This window comes from Aptenodytes forsteri, unplaced genomic scaffold (assembly GCF_000699145.1).
Source record: "Aptenodytes forsteri isolate BGI_AS27 unplaced genomic scaffold, ASM69914v1 Scaffold119, whole genome shotgun sequence".
Classification (NCBI taxonomy): Eukaryota; Metazoa; Chordata; class Aves; order Sphenisciformes; family Spheniscidae; genus Aptenodytes; species Aptenodytes forsteri.
Window position 1 is genome coordinate 112,082 of NW_008796165.1, and position 19,909 is coordinate 131,990.

Sequence of the window (19,909 nt, forward strand, 5' to 3'; positions counted from 1 at the left end):
TTTGTTTTGATATTTTAACTGGAGGAGGTAATGTAGGTTTTATAAAAGTTAATAGAGTTTTAGTGCTCCATGCCCAAGACTCACCATTCCTGCTGTTCTGTTTCACAGTGCTTGCAGAGAGCTGAATCGAGTTGCCTCCTTTACTGCCCTGAGGAAATTTCAAGTCCTGCACCTGGCCCTCAGTAATGAGCACTGCAACATCCAAAACTAAGCAGACCAGGAAAAAAAAAAAAAGTGGTAAAAAAAGAGAATGCAGAGAAAGTCTCTTGGCCAGACTGCAATACGCCAGATGACAATATTTCCCCCCACTCTTTATTTAGTTTTCTCACACTGCTGTCCTCATTTGCCACCATAAGATAGATCTGTACGGCATGTTTCAAGCACACAGAGTTAGTTTCTAGTGCACACTACTAAAATGACAGCACTTTAATAGTGATAACATGACATCAAACCTTGTTTTAATTTGTGCCCCCAAAATATCCACTTAAAAATACCACACACACGTTGCAGAGAAATGTTAATTTTGAAGCTCCTAACGTCTATGCAGTATCCTCTGCTAATAAATTTAGAACTTTAAGTATTGATTTAGATATAAAGAGTTTTTTAAACAGTCAGCAAATGAATACCTAAGTATAGTTATGCCGTGTATTTAGCTAAATCAGTATTTGTATCTAAAAAAAAAATTCTAATTTTTTTCCTAAATCTAATTCTGTATAAAGGTTTATAGGAAACCATTTTATTGGTTCTGCTAAAAAATATTTAAATTGAAAACTTAGATGCCACTCAGCCTTATTTAAGATTTAATTTTATAACACATTGTGTATTGGGAAGCGTTGATGGGATTACCATCGCAGGCTGGATTCCCTCGGATATGTAAAATCATGTAGGTCAGAGTAGTCAATTTCTTGACAAATATCTGCGTTGTATTAAACTGGTCTAACTATAGGTCTAAACTATAGACCGACAAAAGGTATGGAATTAGGGAATGATTTCTGTTTCTCTAAGCCACACAGATGTATGTGTGCTGGGAATTCAGTCTTGCATGGCATCAGAAATGTGTTACTAACTATGACTTGAAGACAGCTTATCACAAGAAGTGATGTTCAGACAGTATACTGAGCTCCATGGAACTGCTCGTGTACATCCTGAGAGAGATTTTCTGTGGTTCTACCCACATTCCTTCAGAAACAACTGGTGCAGTTACTTTGATAATGGACTGTAACACCTTTCCCCATCCTTTCCCACTATCTACTCAAATTAAAAACTAGGCAGAATCATCTTCTACAGTTACAAATATGCAGACATTGAAATGTGAAAAGTCTCATTTCTGCCGTCTATTCCAACTCTCTATCTCGGTACCCCTCAAATTAGCAGACTTTCAGCTTCCTTGTACCTCACTGAGACTACGTTAATCTCTGTAGTAAGATGAAGGAATTTTAATTTTATGCATAGCAATGATTTTTGCTTTAACACATCCCGCGTATCACTACTTGCACATCTCTAGTACCAAACCCCTTCATTTCTCTGTCACCACTTAAATTCCAAATTATGCTCCAACTATCTTCAGCTATTCCGCAGTCTCCGGAGCATAGCTATTCTGCATTATGGGAGATGTAGTTCACTGAACACATTTTTACCTGAAGGCAGTCATGTTTAATATAAACATCTGGCCTATGTTCTGAGTGCCTAAAATATTTAACTGTCAGAGTATGTTGCAAAAAAGTAATTTAAATTCATTAGGAACAGTTTATATATAACAGGAAAGCATTTCTGCAGCTCTACAGAAAGCAGTTGTCTCAAAAAATCCATACTCTGCCATTTAAGCACTCCTCATATCCATATTTTCTGCTAATGATTTTTCAGTGGTAAATCAACTTTGCAACATCAACTACTTTCCACTTTACACTGTATTAATGACACTAATGAAGAGTGCTAATTTTGAAGAACTAAACAAGAAAGGCATGTCTCCCCCACTTAGAAGCATTTACCCTTCCACCAAATGTTGCGCAGCTCAGCTTTCAAAGAGTATGTCACTATCTGGAATATTTTTTCCTGATTTTGCATGACGCAATGCACAGCACTTCAAAATATGTTTGAAAAGAAATTTACTTACCGATATTTTCTGTGGGCATTGAGACTCTAGTTGGTTCTAAGAGATTATCAGCCAAGACAAAAGCCCCTTCTTCTAATGTATCAAGTAGCATTGTGGCTGCATGGGCTTGTTCTGAAGAATTCATGTCCTTCCAGGACTCCAGAGCTTCAGGCCTGAGCAGGTTGTCCACTGTATCCACAATTGCCTGCATTCATTAGAAAACTACCATTAGGTCTGATTGCCCCAGGCAGCTGGGGAAAATTTCCAACGTTATCTGGTGACAATTATAATACTTAACTGTCAGAATGATTTACTGTGATTTAATGGCACTAGAAAACTATTTTCAACATAAAAATATCTTCCATCCTCTCGCTGGATTAGCTATTAATAGAAGTGCAGTTAGCCACTAGCATTGTGTGGTCTCTAAGTGGTAAACATGCAGATTTGACTCGTCTTGTGTCAGATATAAAGACGGTCTTATTGATGTGCTGAAAAATGTAAAAATAAATGCCAGAAGTTGTGCCCGAAGCTTTCATCTTAAAGTTAATGTCAAAATGTGTAACTTCCATTTAAAAATACTAACGCCAAAATTGGCATTCTGCAGCTTAGGCTAAAATGACAATAATACTCTTCTGGAAACTTAGCCCAACTCATGCAGCCATAGCACTGTAACTATTTGTCTATGACAAACTGCCTTCTTTATTACAGGAGGCATGAAATGAAGCTGACTCAGTGGATATAAATTAGCCTGGGCCACTCTCACTCCCCCTCCTGTTCCTGTACCTGTTCATAGATACTTAAAAAGATTACTAACTCCCATTCCTGCACAAAGGTCAGTTAAAAAAGGAAATCAATAGAGCAAACAAGATGTCCACTGACTGTCCCTGTTATCAGTGAAGGCAAAACTGTAAAACTGAATAAAGCTGCCATTTTAAAAAGTCTTTCTTGTAACAACTCTATCATCATGCTTTAAGGTTCATTAAGCTGCATATAAAGTAACAGTAAATAAGGAAGAAGAAGAATTCAGTGACATGATTACATTATTTTTACAAAATAATCCAATCAATCAGAGTAATCAGTTAATCAATTGAAGGCAGGCTCTTACATTAATGCATAATGGAGCTGTGCATTGAGTATGCTGTGCATTGAGTACGCCATGCATTGCTGAAACACCCTGTTTACTCTGTCCCATTTACCTAGTCATAATGTGTCATTAAGCATATATATAATTTGTTTGATCAATTTAAAAGCATTGGGAATGGAAACAGAACACATTGTACAAACAGAAAGATGTCAGTCTGGAATACTATATTGTGCAAATAAATGAACTGGAAAAGTTGGTCAAGGCTATTGTCAGAGCAATATTAATTAGCCTAATCCATTTTAATATCCTCTTTCTGTCTGCATTGTGAGCCGCCACAACCTTCCTGGCAGGTGGAAGATACTTCGAAGTGGCATTAAAGCCTTTTTTCTTTCTCTAATGGGAGAGAGAATAGTCAAAATGCTCGCACTGATACTGCTACAGCAACAGGAAAAGTTGGTCAAGGCTATTGTCAGAGCAATATTAATTAGCCTAATCCATTTTAATATCCTCTTTCTGTCTGCATTGTGAGCCGCCACAACCTTCCTGGCAGGTGGAAGATACTTCGAAGTGGCATTAAAGCCTTTTTTCTTTCTCTAATGGGAGAGAGAATAGTCAAAATGCTCGCACTGATACTGCTACAGCCATTAAATAGAGTGGAACAGAAATTGGTCTGCAGAGGCCAGATTCATTAGTCACCAAGAAATACAGATTGGAGCCTCTAATCTGAGGTACACATGAATCCTCTGTCACAAAGTGGGAACTTGCTTAATTTGCATAGTGTAAGTCAGCTTTTGATTTGTAATTTCAAGAGGTTTATTAGTCTTATCTAAGCAGAGAAGCCCATTTGAGACCTACAGAAAATGACACCGGTCGGAAATTAAGGTTGTGCTACGGTTTCTTGTATATCTCCATATAGCACTGACAGTATGCATTCATTAATATGAAATGGTTTTTATTTATTACAGGCTAATCTAACCCTGCACTTTTCCTGTGGAAAATGATCACCTGCCCAGTAATATTTCTGAGGCGTTCTCTCCTCTCAGACAGAGGTGAGCGGCTGGTGGGAAGACCATGCGGCCCCTGCGATGCAGCTGTCGGAGCAACCCCATTACTGCTCTTCTCACGTTCATGTTTGCTATTGAAAATGAAGTATGAAAACTCAGTCTACTCAAACCGTATCTGCTGGATTTCCCTTTACTATTAAAAAATATTTTCTAATAAAATACTATTACAATTATTATTATTTGAGAAGTGAATTTCTCTCCAGATCTTTGTCTCTTTTTGTCAATTTTTTGCGTAACTGGACATCTCCCATCCACTTCCTGGGCTGCAGGATAAAAGACAGAAGCGCCCTGTACAGAGAAATGTCTCTTCAATAAGAGTCTGAATTATTTTATTATGTTGCAAAGCATTTCAAGGTTCTTTTCAAAAATCATTCTTACATTTTATCTCAGAGGGTACAAGTAAAAACCAGTATTTTAAAAGAAACTTTGAAAAAATGTGCAATAAAATTTTTCAGAGCCAGACACGATCTGTTCTAGGACTTTTTTCTCTTCTTCACAGGCGCGAGGTGGCATTACTGGCATTGTATCGCAGAGCAGGAGCTGGCCACTATGGACAACCGTTCTACAGCAGATGAAAGAAACTGAAAATCGGGTAGCAATGTGTTACCTGCCTTCCAAATAGCCTGGTTAATGGGACACATGGCACACATTTTACTAGCAAAGTTAGAGAAATGTTCGTCTTTACATCTTATCCTGAAGTCACTGAATCTGGCCTTTGTAACAACTCTTAAAACTGTAAGAGTGATTTTACTAGGTATAAGAATACACAAAGAACAAAGCAGGCTATATAATGTACATTTTTCATGCAAGCAAATTAACTCTAAACAGTCTTTGATATAAAATACTACCAAGCTGAAGTAATTTCTGTTAAGTTGCCAGCTTTTTACTCTACCCAAAGTTGTATTATGAGAGAGATGTTACTTCCAATTCAGATAATAACCATTTCTGCTCTTTTAGTTTTGAACAAGTTGAGGTAAAAGAGGTATAAACTTTGTTCTTTATTTTTTTTTTCTGAGTGTTATACCTGTGCAAAGCCAACATTTGTACAGTTGATATGGGGCACAATACACATTTATCAAAGACTGAAATACATAGGATCATGCAGCAAGATGATAAAGCGTGGCAGGTTGCTGAAGCAGGGAGAAAGCAGGGTGACAGCACAGGAGAGATACCTTAAGGTAAGCCCTGCATGTCTTCTCTCGTTTTTGGAGCTTTTTAGTAAGAAAAAAGAAAATCAGAAGTTAGACACATTCTGGAAAGCTTCAGAAATATAAAAAAATTAGTCTGGTGTTCCAAATCCCGAATTTGAACTATAGCCTGGACATTAATCTAGTTTTTGTCCAGCGATGACTGTAAAAAAACATCACACAGGAAACGTTTTTCCCCAACCTTTATACAGGTGCCCAGATATCTTTGCCCAAATGGTGGGATTTGTGTGAAAAGGTCAAAGGAGAAAATCCCTGTGTGGGCACTTGATCTGTCTCTGGGAAAACTCTTTTAAGGGCAGCTAGGGATTGTAAATAAAACTATTGCCAAAATAACAGAGGAGTGCGTGGAGCTCTCTCTCTAAAGGACGCTGAAAAAATGTTTCGTTTGTAGCTTGTTGACTAAGTTGACGCAAAGAAAAGGCCGAGAAATACAGCATTTCCTCTGAGGAAAAGAGTAATGGTAATAACACTTGTGATTTGTATTTAAACCACAAAGACATACGTTTTCTCTGAAATGTTTCTCTGAACATCATTCCAGAGAAAACACTTACTTGTATTTTAGATATGCGTATTACGACATTTTTATAAAGATCAATTATAAGTGATGTTGGCGTCTTTAAAAAGCAAAGAAAGTGCTATTATTCTGCAGGAAGTCAGATTAAAATAAAACCCTGCACCTATGCAGAATCCTGCTGATTTTATTACATGTTCAGGGTTAAAAGGATCACTGGATAAACATGCTGATTTGTTACAGAATTTCTGAGAGCTAATGCCCATTTCCCTCACACTAGTTATAACGCATTCCAGATTTTAATAAGGAACACAGCTATGTATTTTAGGACCAGTCAGCTATTGTGAATTATATCTTATTCCCTAAAGAAGGTAATTGCAACTTTCCGCTGTATATTTACTGCTGTTTTCTCTTACATGTTTATTCCAGAACTATAAGTACGCAGGAACAAAGTATAGATTAATATTTCTGAAAGGAAAAAAATAAAAAAAACCAAGGACAATGGTTATCCCAGCAGGAGGAGATGACGGGAGGTGTGTACCTTGTTATAACTCCTTCCAGCAGAGTCTTTTTCACTGGGCCGCAGTTCCTGCAGCTGAGCATCCAAAATGTCCACGAGCTGCTCCATCAGCCTCACTGATGAACTAACATCGCCAGCGAAGACCGGTCCTTTGGTGTGTTTAGCCAGTTCATTGGCCAGACTAGCAGCATTTTCTCCACTTCTAATCTGAAATGACAATTTATATTATCTCAGCAGGGTCCCTTGTTCTGCTTGCGGCTCCTAATTCCAATTCTCCATGTACCTTTGTTGTGGTGAAATAACCATTTGCACATACATTGAAACCTGCAACTAATTGAGACCAATGACGTTCTCTTTATCTCAGAAGATTAAAGGTTCTTAGATCCGTGACACACAAAAGCAGTTCTTAACAGCCATCAAAACCAGAAATCAGACTGGGACTTTTGGGCTAGATCTTCTGTTCATCCTTACTTTTATTTTACCGCCATTATCAGACAGTAAGAAATCTATTTGTTCATACTAGTGCTTGAGGCATTTGAAAGTCAAGTAGCCTGGTACTGACAACAAATTATCCAGTTTTCATAAACTTAGTAAATCTCAGTAGGGAGGGAAAACACAGAAAGTGGCTCTGTGCTCTAATCATACTGTTATTAATGCACTCAGACAAAAATCTATTTATTACAGTATAATTTTTCCTGAACCAAAAAACCTTGCGGTATACCACACTTTTTGCTGCGTGATTTGTAATATTTGACTTATTAAGCAAATATAGCTTTTGTTTTTTGAACACCAGCAAAGCTACTTTGCTTTAAATAGAGATGAAAACACATAATCACAGATTCAGTACAAGAACTTAGAGGGAGAGCGTACCAAAACACACATATGAACCTAACTGTTGGCCAATGCTTTGCACGCAAAGTACACGTAACTCCTTCTACTTTAAATGAACGCAGAGTAATAAAGACGGCTTTAACAAACTGAATTATTAATGCTCAGAGTTAAAATCCTTAATCATCAGCGTACACCAGATTAAAAGGTTCCAACCAACCTTTTGAGCCAGCTGATTTACCCAGTGTGAGGTGCAGTTGCTGAGATCGGGGCCTTTGGGGTTCCACGTTCCCGTTAAGACCACGCAGAGATACGAGGCAGTTCCTACAACAGATGTGGAAAACGACAGTGAAATGGAAACCGTTCTTCTGCATGCATTCAGGAAATCGGCTACACTGTGCGCCTAAGCAATGTTAAACTCTGAATGCCGCTAATGGCAGTAGTTGACAATAATTGACAAAAACGTAAGGAAATAATGTAGATTACAAACAGCAATAAAAAAGTCAGTGAAAAGTACCAGACGTTTTCTGCAAACAAACAAAAAGCCCTTGATTTTTCCTGGAGCTCATCCAGAGGGGAGCTCATAATGAGAAAGGCAGCTGTAAGCATATTTTACAACAGTCCTCAAGCAAAGCCCTAAAATTTGACCTAGATTCTCAAAAGCGCATGCGCAAGGTAATTCTGTGGCTACGCTCAAATGCCGTTTGCAGATTAAAACTTGACCATTGCCTGTAGATACTGCATTCTCCAAGTAACAAAAAATCATGTGACAGACAGCTTGAGATAAAAAAAAATTCACCATGAGAGAGCGGCACACTGCTTTTGAAATGTCTGCTTGAAATCAAGATATATTTTTAAAGGTAATACCTCGTGTTCCTTTGGGGCAAGGGCGTTCAACCATCATTCCTCTTTGTGTCTGAGGCCAGCTAATCCCCCTGGCCTCAGTCGGTTCACAGAATCTCTCTGGCAAAGGGAAAAAACTTGTCACAGGAGGAATTTTGGTTGTGGAAACGGGTGGCGGTGGCTTGGGACCTCTGCTTCCTTCCTTTGTTCCTCCAGCTAATGTTGTGCTTATGGGACCTTTCTGTGATGTAGTGCTAGTGGTTGACACTGTGGTTTTGTATAGCTCTGCTGAAGAAGTTATTGTCACTGCTGTGGTAGGCACTGCACAGAGAAAAATAGAGTAATAATAAAGTAAATGACTTCAGAATTATAAAAAAAAGTTCTTTAAGTGTTATTTTTGTAGTTTTAAATGATTCTCTGGTGTTTCTTCTCCTTTATCTTAATATTACTCTTATTGCTATTCTGTGTGCTTAATATACAATTTTGACTGGTTTTTTTTTTTACTCCCAGCTCATACCAGTATGATGTTTCAGCACATTCTCCAAATAATCTCTTCCGTAATAAAAACTGACAGTTACATTTCTAAAGGCTGAATGGCAGGACTAGTGAGCTATCAGTACATAACAAACATGCTCAAAGCAATTAAAGATTACTTAATCACTTTTGCAGAAGGAATAACTCAATAGAATAATTTGAATCAGCGTGCCATAAACAATGCAGTCCAGCTTTAACAACAAAGGCAGTGGGCTGTAACTAACGAGACCATTTAAAGGAAAACAGATCTCAAAACTTCAAGTCACCCACTATACACCTTCCAGGAAAATAATTACGATAACATCTTCCTACCCGGCAGTCATTCTGCTTGAGAGAGCTGCAGCATGCCCGATTAGCTCCAAACAGAAGCAACGCCTAGCACGTACGTGGTGTTCTCGTGTTTGAACATTTCGGGCCTTAACATCCTTTTTTGATAAAGCAGGTATGAAGACGCAACTCCTTCAAGCCAGTGGCAAGAACCTAGTTTAATCTTTTATGAAACACTAGGATCGGCTTAGGCCAAATCACTTCTGCCTGGGACTCGCAGCTGCTCACTCCACTGACCCATGTCGGGAGCGCATCGCTGGGGCTGCTGAGGTACAGCCCGAGCGATGCCATGGTTTTGAGGCTTCGGAGAGAGAATACTAGTTAACGCTAGTGGAGATAACAGTCTGGAATTCCTGTTCATCACCTTCAAATATATATTGAGCAACGGTTGAAACAATGCAAGTGAGCAACGTAACTGAAACAGTTATCATTAATTATTTCCAAATCTTCATTAGTGTTCACAGTGCTTTATAGACACATAAAAGCACAGATCCTTGTGCTTAGAATAAATAAGCTCATCTCAAGTATTTTTTAAATCCTAACTGATACAGAAATAAGTGAAGCTAATTTTAGGATTAACTTCAGTGGACAAAGTGGCTTTTTTCTTTCTTTTTTTCTTCTTCTGCTAAGCCCTTGAACTCTTGACTTACTGGACAATGCATCTTCTCTAAATTAAATCATAAACAAAAAACAAAAGAAGAGCTGCCTCGCTTTCTTTCAGCAGATGTTTTTTAAGTTAGTGTTTTGAATAAGATTAACTTTCAGTAGTTTGGCAGGTAACAACTATTTCAAAATCCTTTTTCAATTTTATTTCAGTTATAATATATTAGGAGTCTCAAATACGAATTTATCTTTTTATTTTCATATGCATTTAGAGTGGAGTTTTTGAACATCACGATCTATTTTTAAAGACTAAATGCAAAGATGTGCTTTTCATCCCTCTCTTGCTCACAAATGAGAAACTTCTTCAGAGGCTGTCTTCTCTTCAGTCTCATTCTTGGCTGCTTGAATACAGTCTGTGTAATTGTGCTGAACTCATGGCGCAGCCAGCTACTATGAAACCCATTGAAATCCCCGGATCTGTTCTGCAAGCACTTGCCTGACATCTTGTGAAACTGCTGTAATTTTCTTTTGATTACAATGCATCCAGCCTTCTAGTGCTTTCCCAATTAACATTTGTCAAAAGCATTTGCAATCACTTGCAGAAATGTCAGGCAACGCCTGCTGAATCAGGTCCTGGGGAACGGGGAACTGGTGGGGATGGAGAATGATGCAGGGGACAACCAATTATTACCATCCATCCCCTAACACATTGTGCTAATTAGTACATATTTAATCACTGAAATGTGTATTAGCATTATTGCAATTACTACTCAAAACCTATAATGTTTAGGATAGCTTTGTCTCAGGAGCAACATATCACTGTAGGAATTCATAACAACTCTCTGAAGTTCAGTAGTAGCTGCACCCTGAGCTAAAATATCCTGCTGTCATTACACAACTTTAGGTAGAACAATTTTATTGCTATCCATTAAAATACATTTCAAAGCATATCACCTATGATTCAAAAATGACCTGCATAGCTTAGTCGTAGTGCATACTTTAGAAATATAATCTCAGAATTTAGGAGAAAGACTTCAAACCAGCTCTCACAAAACTGAGGAAAATACAGATAATTTCTAAGAGATTTTCTCTTGAATTAAATTTAAAAAAAAAGGAGAAGTCAGCATATTTAAGAATGTACCAGGAAACTTCAGACAGTGCTGGAAGGCTGGGAAAGAAGGTGGTTGAAAAAATAAGAAACGACCGAACACATCACTTTAAGGAATACATCTAGCTTTTAGAAGGCAGATCATTTTGTTTTTAATGACCTGTTGGGGAACTTAATCTGCAAGGCCATTCTCCTGAGCTGCAAGAAGACACATGATAGCTGCCACCACCTGACGTGTCTCGTTCTGGAAGCTGAGGGTGATGGCATCCGCCGGCTCGCATGCACTGTCTTGCGGAGCGCTTTACCAATATAAGATAATGGCAGTGATGATTAATATGCCGCAGCTAAGAAGAAGAACAAACTCCATGTCGAGGTTATTAACCTATTGTTCCAAGCAGCAGGGGTGAGCTGCTACAAGGCTGAAGATATGTAATTTTTGTCCAATGCCAAAAAAGCCGTTTTTACACTGTGAGATTCTATTTTGGACTTTTTGAGTAGGCTTGACATGCCGAGGAGAAAACAAAAACCTCTTCTGCCTTCTTCCTTTTTTTTAGGAATAGGTGTGTCTCATTATCAGCTGAAGAGGGTCTTTGTAAAATTAAAAAAAAAAAAAAAGAGCTATAGGAAGTAAATCCAAAGACTCAAGTTGAGGGTAATTAATTTACATTTGTTTCATGCAGTTCCGAACAGCTGATTTAAACAGTTACGCATACTATCTGTTTCTAAAAATGAAGACACCACTGGAGTAAAACTTAACACCTGTTTAACAGTGTGATGTCTATAAAAAACATAACGCAATTGCCTAGGACAGCAGGGGAATAGTAACTTTGTTTCCCCAACTGACAGTGAAGAGTAGATTTAGAGAAGGCACACAAGCTATCTAGTATTCTTTACCAACAGGTTTCTATTCTAAGCAGGCATAGAATAAGTTTTAAAAAAAACAGACCAAGCCAAAACAAAAAAATCCCCACCCAAAATACAACTCTGACCTTAGATTTAAACTTGTGTTGAAATGCCCAGATGATGCGCCACTTCTGAAAATACTAATGGTTCCATTTTCATCTCTGGCATCTAGGTAATTTTAGAAATCAGCTGCATGGATTTTTCAGTTAAACGTATGCACTTATAGCTCAGGTATTTCAATGTATTCGGACACATGAAAATCTATGTGCCTGCCTTCATTTTCAAAAGGTGTCATACACTGAGCTCCCGTGTCAAGCAACGGAGATCAGAAACCTGTGCAAATCCAGACTTCCCTGCCTACCGCTTATTACCGCTGTGTGCCTGTTTTCATGCTTCAGTGAATAGCAGGGAAGTCACTAAGACTCACCTAATTACCTATAGGTTCCAGCTATTATGCTAGCCAGTACTCTATTGACCCTGCCAAATCCCGTTTAGTTGAAAGCGAAATGTTTACATAGCCATTTATAAATTTATACCCTGAAAATGGTAACAAATACGCCACAAAATTAGCAAAATATCTATGATCAAGAACCGTGCTATTTGGTCCCCATTATGTTGTCTTTACTTGTACAACCACTGTTTAATCAATCTGTAGTGTATCAGATTCGATCTAATAGTAAAGACCTAACAACAATTTGCTGCATGACTTTGTCGTAGATTCTTGGTCTTACAAAGATTTAGTTGCACTAGTTTCCTATTATTTCAAGTCCTTGGTGACAGTACTCTCCCAGTTTCTGTTCTGTCCACACTCACAACAAGCCGTATTTCCTGCAGTGATCCAATAAAACTTAATGATGGGTATCATGGTACAAAAGGGGAGACAACTTCAGTTTGAACAGTTTGCACAGTTAGCGCAAACTGGGATGAGTGTAGATGAAATCTCTCCCTAACGCACTAACACAGAACAAAAGCATTTATCTTCTTTTTGTTACCAAGGAAACCTTACAATGTAATGCTCATATTCACTTTTTAGGGGGAAAATTCCCTTCATTCTTCCTGATCTTTTAACTTAAAATTCCTTTAAAAATTCCTATTTCAGCGAGGATTCATTTGGTCCCTTGGATACCTTCTTTAGAAAGAATGTAACAGGACATATCCACTAAATTTACCAAGGGTATAAAAACCTTGGTTTGTTTTGTATTTTTCATAGTGGCTTTTTGCAGGGCCTGATATATTTTATTTCCAAATTAAGGTTTTGATTTTTAAATGTAATTTTTACACTTAACCTTAGAAAATGTGCTCTTCTGCAACATCTGAGTGGTACGTGTTAGCTGTAGCTCTGAAAACCGTTTCTACATCTATATACTATAATTCCCATGAGAAGAGAGAAGAAAAAACAACACATCAAGAATGAGGCTAAGGGGTGAGTTCTAAGGGCAGCAGACCCCATTGTCAGGGTAGAACAGTAGTCTGGCTGCAGCATCCACAGTTTTAGAAATCTGAAGAGTTCTCCTGAAGATTAAGAAAATAAGGATATGGGGAGCACATAACATGGACAGTTGCAAGAGGAGAAAATGGCGTAGGTTTGCAGCAAGGGCAAGGTCAACATTAGGTTAATTATACTGGTATTTCAGACGTTTCAGAGGCAGATTTAAAAATGAAACAAACAACAGAGAGAAAAAAGGCAGGTTTGGGGTCATGGACGAGTCCAAGATTTTGGCCCTGGGAGCAAATGTAGACCCTTGAGCTCAAAAGTGTGACTCAAATGTGACAAATTCATCTTTCATGTAGGAAGAAAGACTGTTGTTTTTGCAGCACTCGGTAGTTGGAAGTTATGGTGTAGACAAGAACTGATAGCCAAGACAGATAGATGGGCAAAAAAAAAGCATCAGCGGGTGTCTATATATCATTATTGCTCCCACGGCAACAGAGGGAACACAGATTGCTGAATTTCCCACAATGGCCCCAAGTTAACCATTTGAACAGAAAAGGCCATGACTTCCAATTTTGAGGCACTGACCTTGTGACACCATTAAATACTTGATATTAAAGTACCATTGCAGAAGACACTAAAAGAAGGTTCTTGTGTTAGGTGACTTAATGAATGTTATCCTAACACCTGTGTCTTTGAGTAGATGATTAAGAAATCTGAGTCAACCACAAAAAACCCAAACCAAACCAGAACAAAAGAAACACAAAAATGCCCTTCATCAAATGTGCTGAAAATCTAATTCCATGAGATAAAAAAATCCAAATGTGTATTACACATATAGATCCTTTAACTGTGTAAGAACAGAAGAATTGATCTTCAATTTATACAGACTTTATCCTGAAACAAAGAGGAACTGAGAAGATAATAGAAATAAAATATAGAGTTAGCAACTGTACAGAATCTCTTCTTGGTTTTATAGCAGTACATCTCAAGGACAATCATATTAGATAATTTTTCCTTTAATTTAGTAGTCTTTAACTACAGGTAATTGGCTTAGGCAAAAGAGGAAATGAACTGAAACATATTCTTAGATCTGCTATGTAAAGATCAGTACAAAATTAAAATATTGGGTATTGGCTTTATATAAGGAAAACCACCATTTGTGAATATATGCATCACATAAACCTAATGTCTTCATATGGTTTCTATATTTTAAAAAGGCCATAATCAAAAATCAAAATATATTTACTGATGTCATAATGCATTTAAAACCCAAACTCATAAATCACTCAAAAAATATTCCTTCTCTGTCTTCATGGGTGAATGGACAAAGAGCTTGGACGAGAGGCAAGCACCCTGCAGTGTGCCCTGGACCCCTTCTCGTCTAGGTCTGGTTGGAATAAACCGTTTCTCTCCCTGCCATGCGTGCCAGCAAGGAACCCAGGAACATGAAGGGGTGCTGGTGGGTGCCCAGATCTCCTTCTGATATTAGATGGGATTTGGCCAGCACATGTACCATAACTTAGGATCTTGGAGACTCTCTCATAGTAAAAAAGTTATGAAATGTCTTACTGGAGACCTTTGGTGGTTTATTAAAGCAAAGAAAGGATTCCACAAAGCTTTTTCTTCTTTCTCTGTTCTTCCTTAACACTTTCCCCTCAATACAATGGTTTAAAGATTAGCTTTTGCCACATTCATGGGAGCTGCCTGAACTGCGAAAGCTACTTAGAGCCTGCACCTCCATTTTCTCCTCTAACTATTAAAGCTTTGGAGAATTTAAAATGCATCTTCATCTCAGTTAAACCGAATGAAAAGTGACATGCATGAGAATGTATGAAAATGAAAGCTATAAATGTTTTCTAATTACATAGGTGGGTATGTCTCTGCTAAGAGCAGCCTCAAAGCCTCCCTGAGGAACGGACTAGCTTGACGTACAGAGCAAAGCTTCCCAGGATAGCTGCCCTCACAGCCAGAGCTCAGTCCCCAAACACTTGGAACCCGCCTGAGCCTGGCCATGTAATGCCAGGGAGGTGTGCAGGAGACAGATTGGACAGATCTTCACTTGGCTCTGGAGATCACTAATGTATTGGTTCTAAACTGCCTTGTTCTGCTGCGTCTTATGTACTTTTGTACCTAGGAAAAGCTATATGTATGTTGATCCAGTTGTGTGCACACTACGTGGTTTGCACTGCTGTGCATGGATCAGCTTCACTGAAGCAGGATAGCTACTTTTCACGTGGAGAAGCCATTATTACTACTTTTTTGTAGTAGAAAAAACGGCTGCTAAACATGCATACCAGTTAGTTGAGAGAAGTGAAGTGTTACCTTCACTGCTAAAGCAGCTTATCAACATTCTGTTCCTTGCTGCATGCATCTTCTGCCATGGAGCATTTCTCTTGGTATTTACTCTCCCCTGCAGATGTTAATATGTGGCTATGCCTGTTCATGTAATTTTTAGGGATTTCTGAGGCCTAAAGACCTCTGTTTTTCTCTCCTCTTTTGGCAGTTAGTGTCTTTCCTTTTAGGTAGTTGTTCTAACTTCAAGTGAGCTGAATTGCAATTGTAATGGACTTACCAAGAAACCTGCTAAAAAGAGGTTGGATAATCTCGTCTAACCCGGCATTAGAAACTGTGAAAATAGGACTGTGGAAAAATATTTATGCTTGGTATTGCACATTAACCCCATACATCTCCTCTGGGACCGTGCAGCACACATCACTCTCAACTGCTGGCGCCAAGAAGTTAAAAGGTCTGCGTGTATGTTGTAATCAATTCAGAAGTCAGGTAACACCGAACGGACAGGAACAGGCTTCTGGCTCAGCGTGAATGAACTCAACTTACTTTAGCTATAGAAAGTCAAACTGACTGATGGTATAAAGTAAATAAACAATTCCCCAACTCATTCTCAAACACAGAAAAGCTAAACACTTGTATAAAAAAAAAAAAAGAAGAAAAGTACAAGCCTGTAAACCAAATAAAGTAATTCTATCTCTCCTCACAGGTGCTGCAAATTTGCCTTGCACCAACGTAACGCTATACTGCTCAGCACAGCGCAGACAACCAACCCCTCTTTGCCTTTCCGCCAAGAGCTAAGTCTAAGATCGAAGATATCGTAACATAGCTATCTGAATGGAAGTATAAGGAGATTAAAAATGAGAAAAAACAAATTCTTACCTTGGGCAGGATCAGGTGGGCCAAACTCCAAAGAGTATCGCAGAATGAAGTTGTTATTCCACACGTACAGCTGGTTGTCTCTGGGGTTGTAATCCACTGCAGCGATGTACTGGTACTGGTTGGGGAAAGGAACGTCCACATGCTCGCCTCTGCTTAACCTGGTGTTGTAGATGTAATCGATGGCGTTCTTGCCGGTTTCGCTCTCGTTGTCCTGATACACCGACCGCACTACGTACAGGACACCACATATCATGAAAGCATTGGATGCTGCCCGTTTGTCGTACGTCGTTTCCCAGGTGGCTTCGAAACGCAGGGTGTAGGGGTTCAGCTGGCTAATTACTATCATCCCATTGTTTTGCTCCGTAGCATAAATTACCCATAAGCCATTTTCATCAACTGCCAAGTCAATATCAGTCTTTCCTCCCCATCGGTATGGAGAGGTGTCATGGTAATTAGCATAATTGATTATGGCCTCTCCACTCTTAATTCTAGTCCTCAAGTCGAATTTTACTATGTTCCTAGTTCTTTCCTTGTTAAAAAAGACAGCGCCATCATACACTACAAATCCAGTACCATCCACTCGATTTGGGAGTTTATATGTTGTCTGCTGGCGTCCGTTTTGGAAGTCCTCTAAAGAAGCATATTCTATCAAAGTATCGGTGCGATACGGAGTCCATGGCATGAAGTATATTTTATCTGCAGCCTGGAGAGGATCTTTGCACCAAGCACCTGCTTTTTGTTCAGCTTCATATAAATACGGTGAGTCCACAATTGCTTTCAACGTCCCCGGGCAAACAAAAACTAACAGTCACAGAGAGAAGTAAGACAAGAATTACGTCAAATTAAGACTGTCTCATAATAAAAAGAAAAAAAAAAGAAAAAAAAAAGGTAGGTAAATCATAATGACTGTGTCAGGAAGAAAAAAAATCAATTTAATTGGCACTAGATTATACCTTATGTTATAATTAATGCAATTATCACCCTTCATCATCCACTTTTCTTAAAGTTACCATGTTCTTGCTGTACCAGTATGGAAAGTGGATGGGAACTGTTTTCACTAGTACAGACCAAGGCTCAATGGCATACACAGACAGCTGAAAATGTAGAGCTACTCTTGCATTTTCATCTTAGACTTTTAGTGAGTACGCATTAACGTTCCAGAGCTTTTAACTGGTGTGCAGCAGTGCGCTAGGTCATTTCAGTCCAAAAAAAAAAAATCACATCGACTTGTTTAGAACTTTAAGAAGTGGTGAGGCTGAAAAAGGAGGTGCCTCGATTAAAAATAAAGGAACAAAACAAATCATCAGGTATATAGAGAAAGCAATTAGGAGCAGAGAAAACAAAACACAACCAAAGCAATGAATGAAACAGACCAGGAAACCCTGTAACCATGGCATGCTATGGAGAGGGTTCTGGAAGCCAGGCAAGATGACACTTGATTAACAAGAATTTACCCAAGGGTGAGAGAAAGAGAGGGAAAGAAAGACAAAGAGAAAGGGAGAGAAAAAAGCAAGGGAGTCTTCCCTCCAGCCCAAGTATTTCAGACACTATACCCCGCCACCTACTTCAAGCAGCCAAGTCACTTTATTGCAAACAGTCGACTTCTTTATGAGGTGTACTTATGAGATCCTGCTGATTATCATAATATAAGAGTGTTGTGGGGAGGGGAAGGGAAGAGGTTAACATCCATAAGGCACATAACAAGGAGCTGGGGTTTGGACTGTATACGTTATTTACCTTTTTGCTCCACTTCTATTTTAAGCATCGGAAGAAAAATAAAAAAGTGCAAGGAAAAAAGAAAGAAGATTAACATAAATTGACTATTAATCTAAAGATTAAATTAGTAACAGACGCTAAATATAGGGAGAATAAGAACTGCACTATATTGGATAAAGAGAAACAGACAACAGGAAAACCTAGCAGGAGAGAGATTCTACGGTTACACAAGTGAACATGGATCAATCATTTTAGTAGATTAAGGAGGCAATACAGATATGTTGGCATGTAGTTTCACTTAGTGAACCTGAATAAATAATGAATGACTTTACTAATGCATGCTATACATACTCTTCTTCTGATAGCATAATGCTATCAAGTTGGTTTTTAAGTGACACAATAATTTGTCATATATGTGCGAAGGCACATATACATATTAGTCAGATAATTATCAATCCAAAATGCAGTATATTAATTATATAGGTTTGTATGTGTGCTTATTAAACCTTCCCCCATCTTTGCCCCAGACATCCCTCTGCTTTTCTTTCTTGTAAAGAAAGCAGCTTGCATCCTTTAGCTCTCCTTAGGCTTTATTTTATTTTTTTTCCTGAATGTTAATCTTGAGAACTTTTGCCACTTTGCCAGTCTATAACTGCAAAATCAGACTAGAAGGAATAAGCAAAAACATCTAGAAAAAAGAAGCAAAAGCACAGTAAGCAAGAGGAAAAGAGAAGAAAAAAATTAATATTTAGCTCATTCAGATATTCTCCAGCATCATCGATTAAGCCCGAAACAGCAAGCTAGTATGCAAGGACAGTCATACTAAGTGTTTAAAACAAACATCCATCCCGTCACCATACATGGAAAACAGAAACCGAACCCGATTAACAAAGTTACATTACTATAGCAATTTTTCCCCAAGGAAGTTTTAAGGAACATATTACAGGAAGACGTATAGCTGAAGTCTGGCTAGTAAATAGCTTTCCAATAATTATTTGCAATAAAATCTATTTCATATACTCAGTAGCCTTTGAAGTATGCTCCCTTAGTTTCATAAAATGACCTGGAAAATGACAGATGTACCAATCTGTGTAACAGTAGCTGCTGATACCAAAGAAGTGTATCAAAACTATTTGCACAGCTATTGCATTCTCAGTATTACGGTATTATCCTGAAGAATGTATCTGTATGTTTCATATAAAGTTTTGGATTTTCAGTTTCATTTAACAAAATTACATATGATTATTTTGAGAGAATGGTATTGGCTGAGCCAATCTAGTGTTTCTCCAGGGAACAATTCCAAAACTTTATGGGGGACGGGGAGGGGATTAATATTGTCAAAATGAGCAGTAGTTTTCCTAGCCTTTGTTCATTTATACATCTTTAGGTAAAATAGTTGTTTTTCTGCAATTTGTAATTCTTGAGTTATCCGAGTAAACAGAAGATATATTCTGAGGTGAATTCCTGGGTTTCACAATCAGTGTTGATGGCTTTCAGACGATTCTGTTTGTGAACTTTTACGCATGAGTTTATTCCTTGCCAACGAGCAATATTGATATTGTACCTGCTTAGAATTAGTAATAGGAGAGGGGGAAAAAGATAGGGATAACTAAAATCATTACTGGCATGTCTGCTCTGCGTGCATTGGTGTACAGCTGTACATTTTTCAGAGACAGATGGGCTTATTGAAATAAACAAATGCTGCGAAGTCCAATCAATACAGACAGAGAGAGAATAAAACACTTTAAAACGTTTTCTATTGAATTCCTGAGTCCAAAAGAGGCTTAAAATAAAAATGCACAGATGTACAAAATGGTACTTTTGATGTTCTTCTTCATGAAAGGGCTGACTTCTGTTATTCAGTCAAAGTGTCAACATACATTGTGCAGCATAATTGAGAGAAATGTCAAGTATGGTACTCTCATTTTCTTTGTAATTTAATCAATAACACTCTTATTTTCA

At 38.2% G+C, this 19,909-nt stretch overlaps 1 protein-coding gene across 6 annotated transcripts in view; it reads right to left on the bottom strand.

Annotated features, from left to right (window-relative positions):
• Nucleotides 1–19,909, bottom strand: part of ADGRL2 (adhesion G protein-coupled receptor L2) — a 166,519-nt gene that overhangs the window by 30,209 nt on the left and 116,401 nt on the right. For all 6 annotated transcript variants that reach the window (XM_009287235.2, XM_019474161.1, XM_019474160.1 and 3 more), the window contains 7 exons: nt 16,232–17,032; nt 8,175–8,471; nt 7,528–7,631; nt 6,501–6,686; nt 5,413–5,451; nt 2,114–2,297; nt 85–207 (listed from right to left, as the gene is read on the bottom strand). In XM_009287235.2, the coding sequence (XP_009285510.1) occupies nt 85–207; nt 2,114–2,297; nt 5,413–5,451; nt 6,501–6,686; nt 7,528–7,631; nt 8,175–8,471; nt 16,232–17,032 (1,734 nt within the window). The remainder of the gene's footprint in view (nt 1–84; nt 208–2,113; nt 2,298–5,412; nt 5,452–6,500; nt 6,687–7,527; nt 7,632–8,174; nt 8,472–16,231; nt 17,033–19,909) is intronic.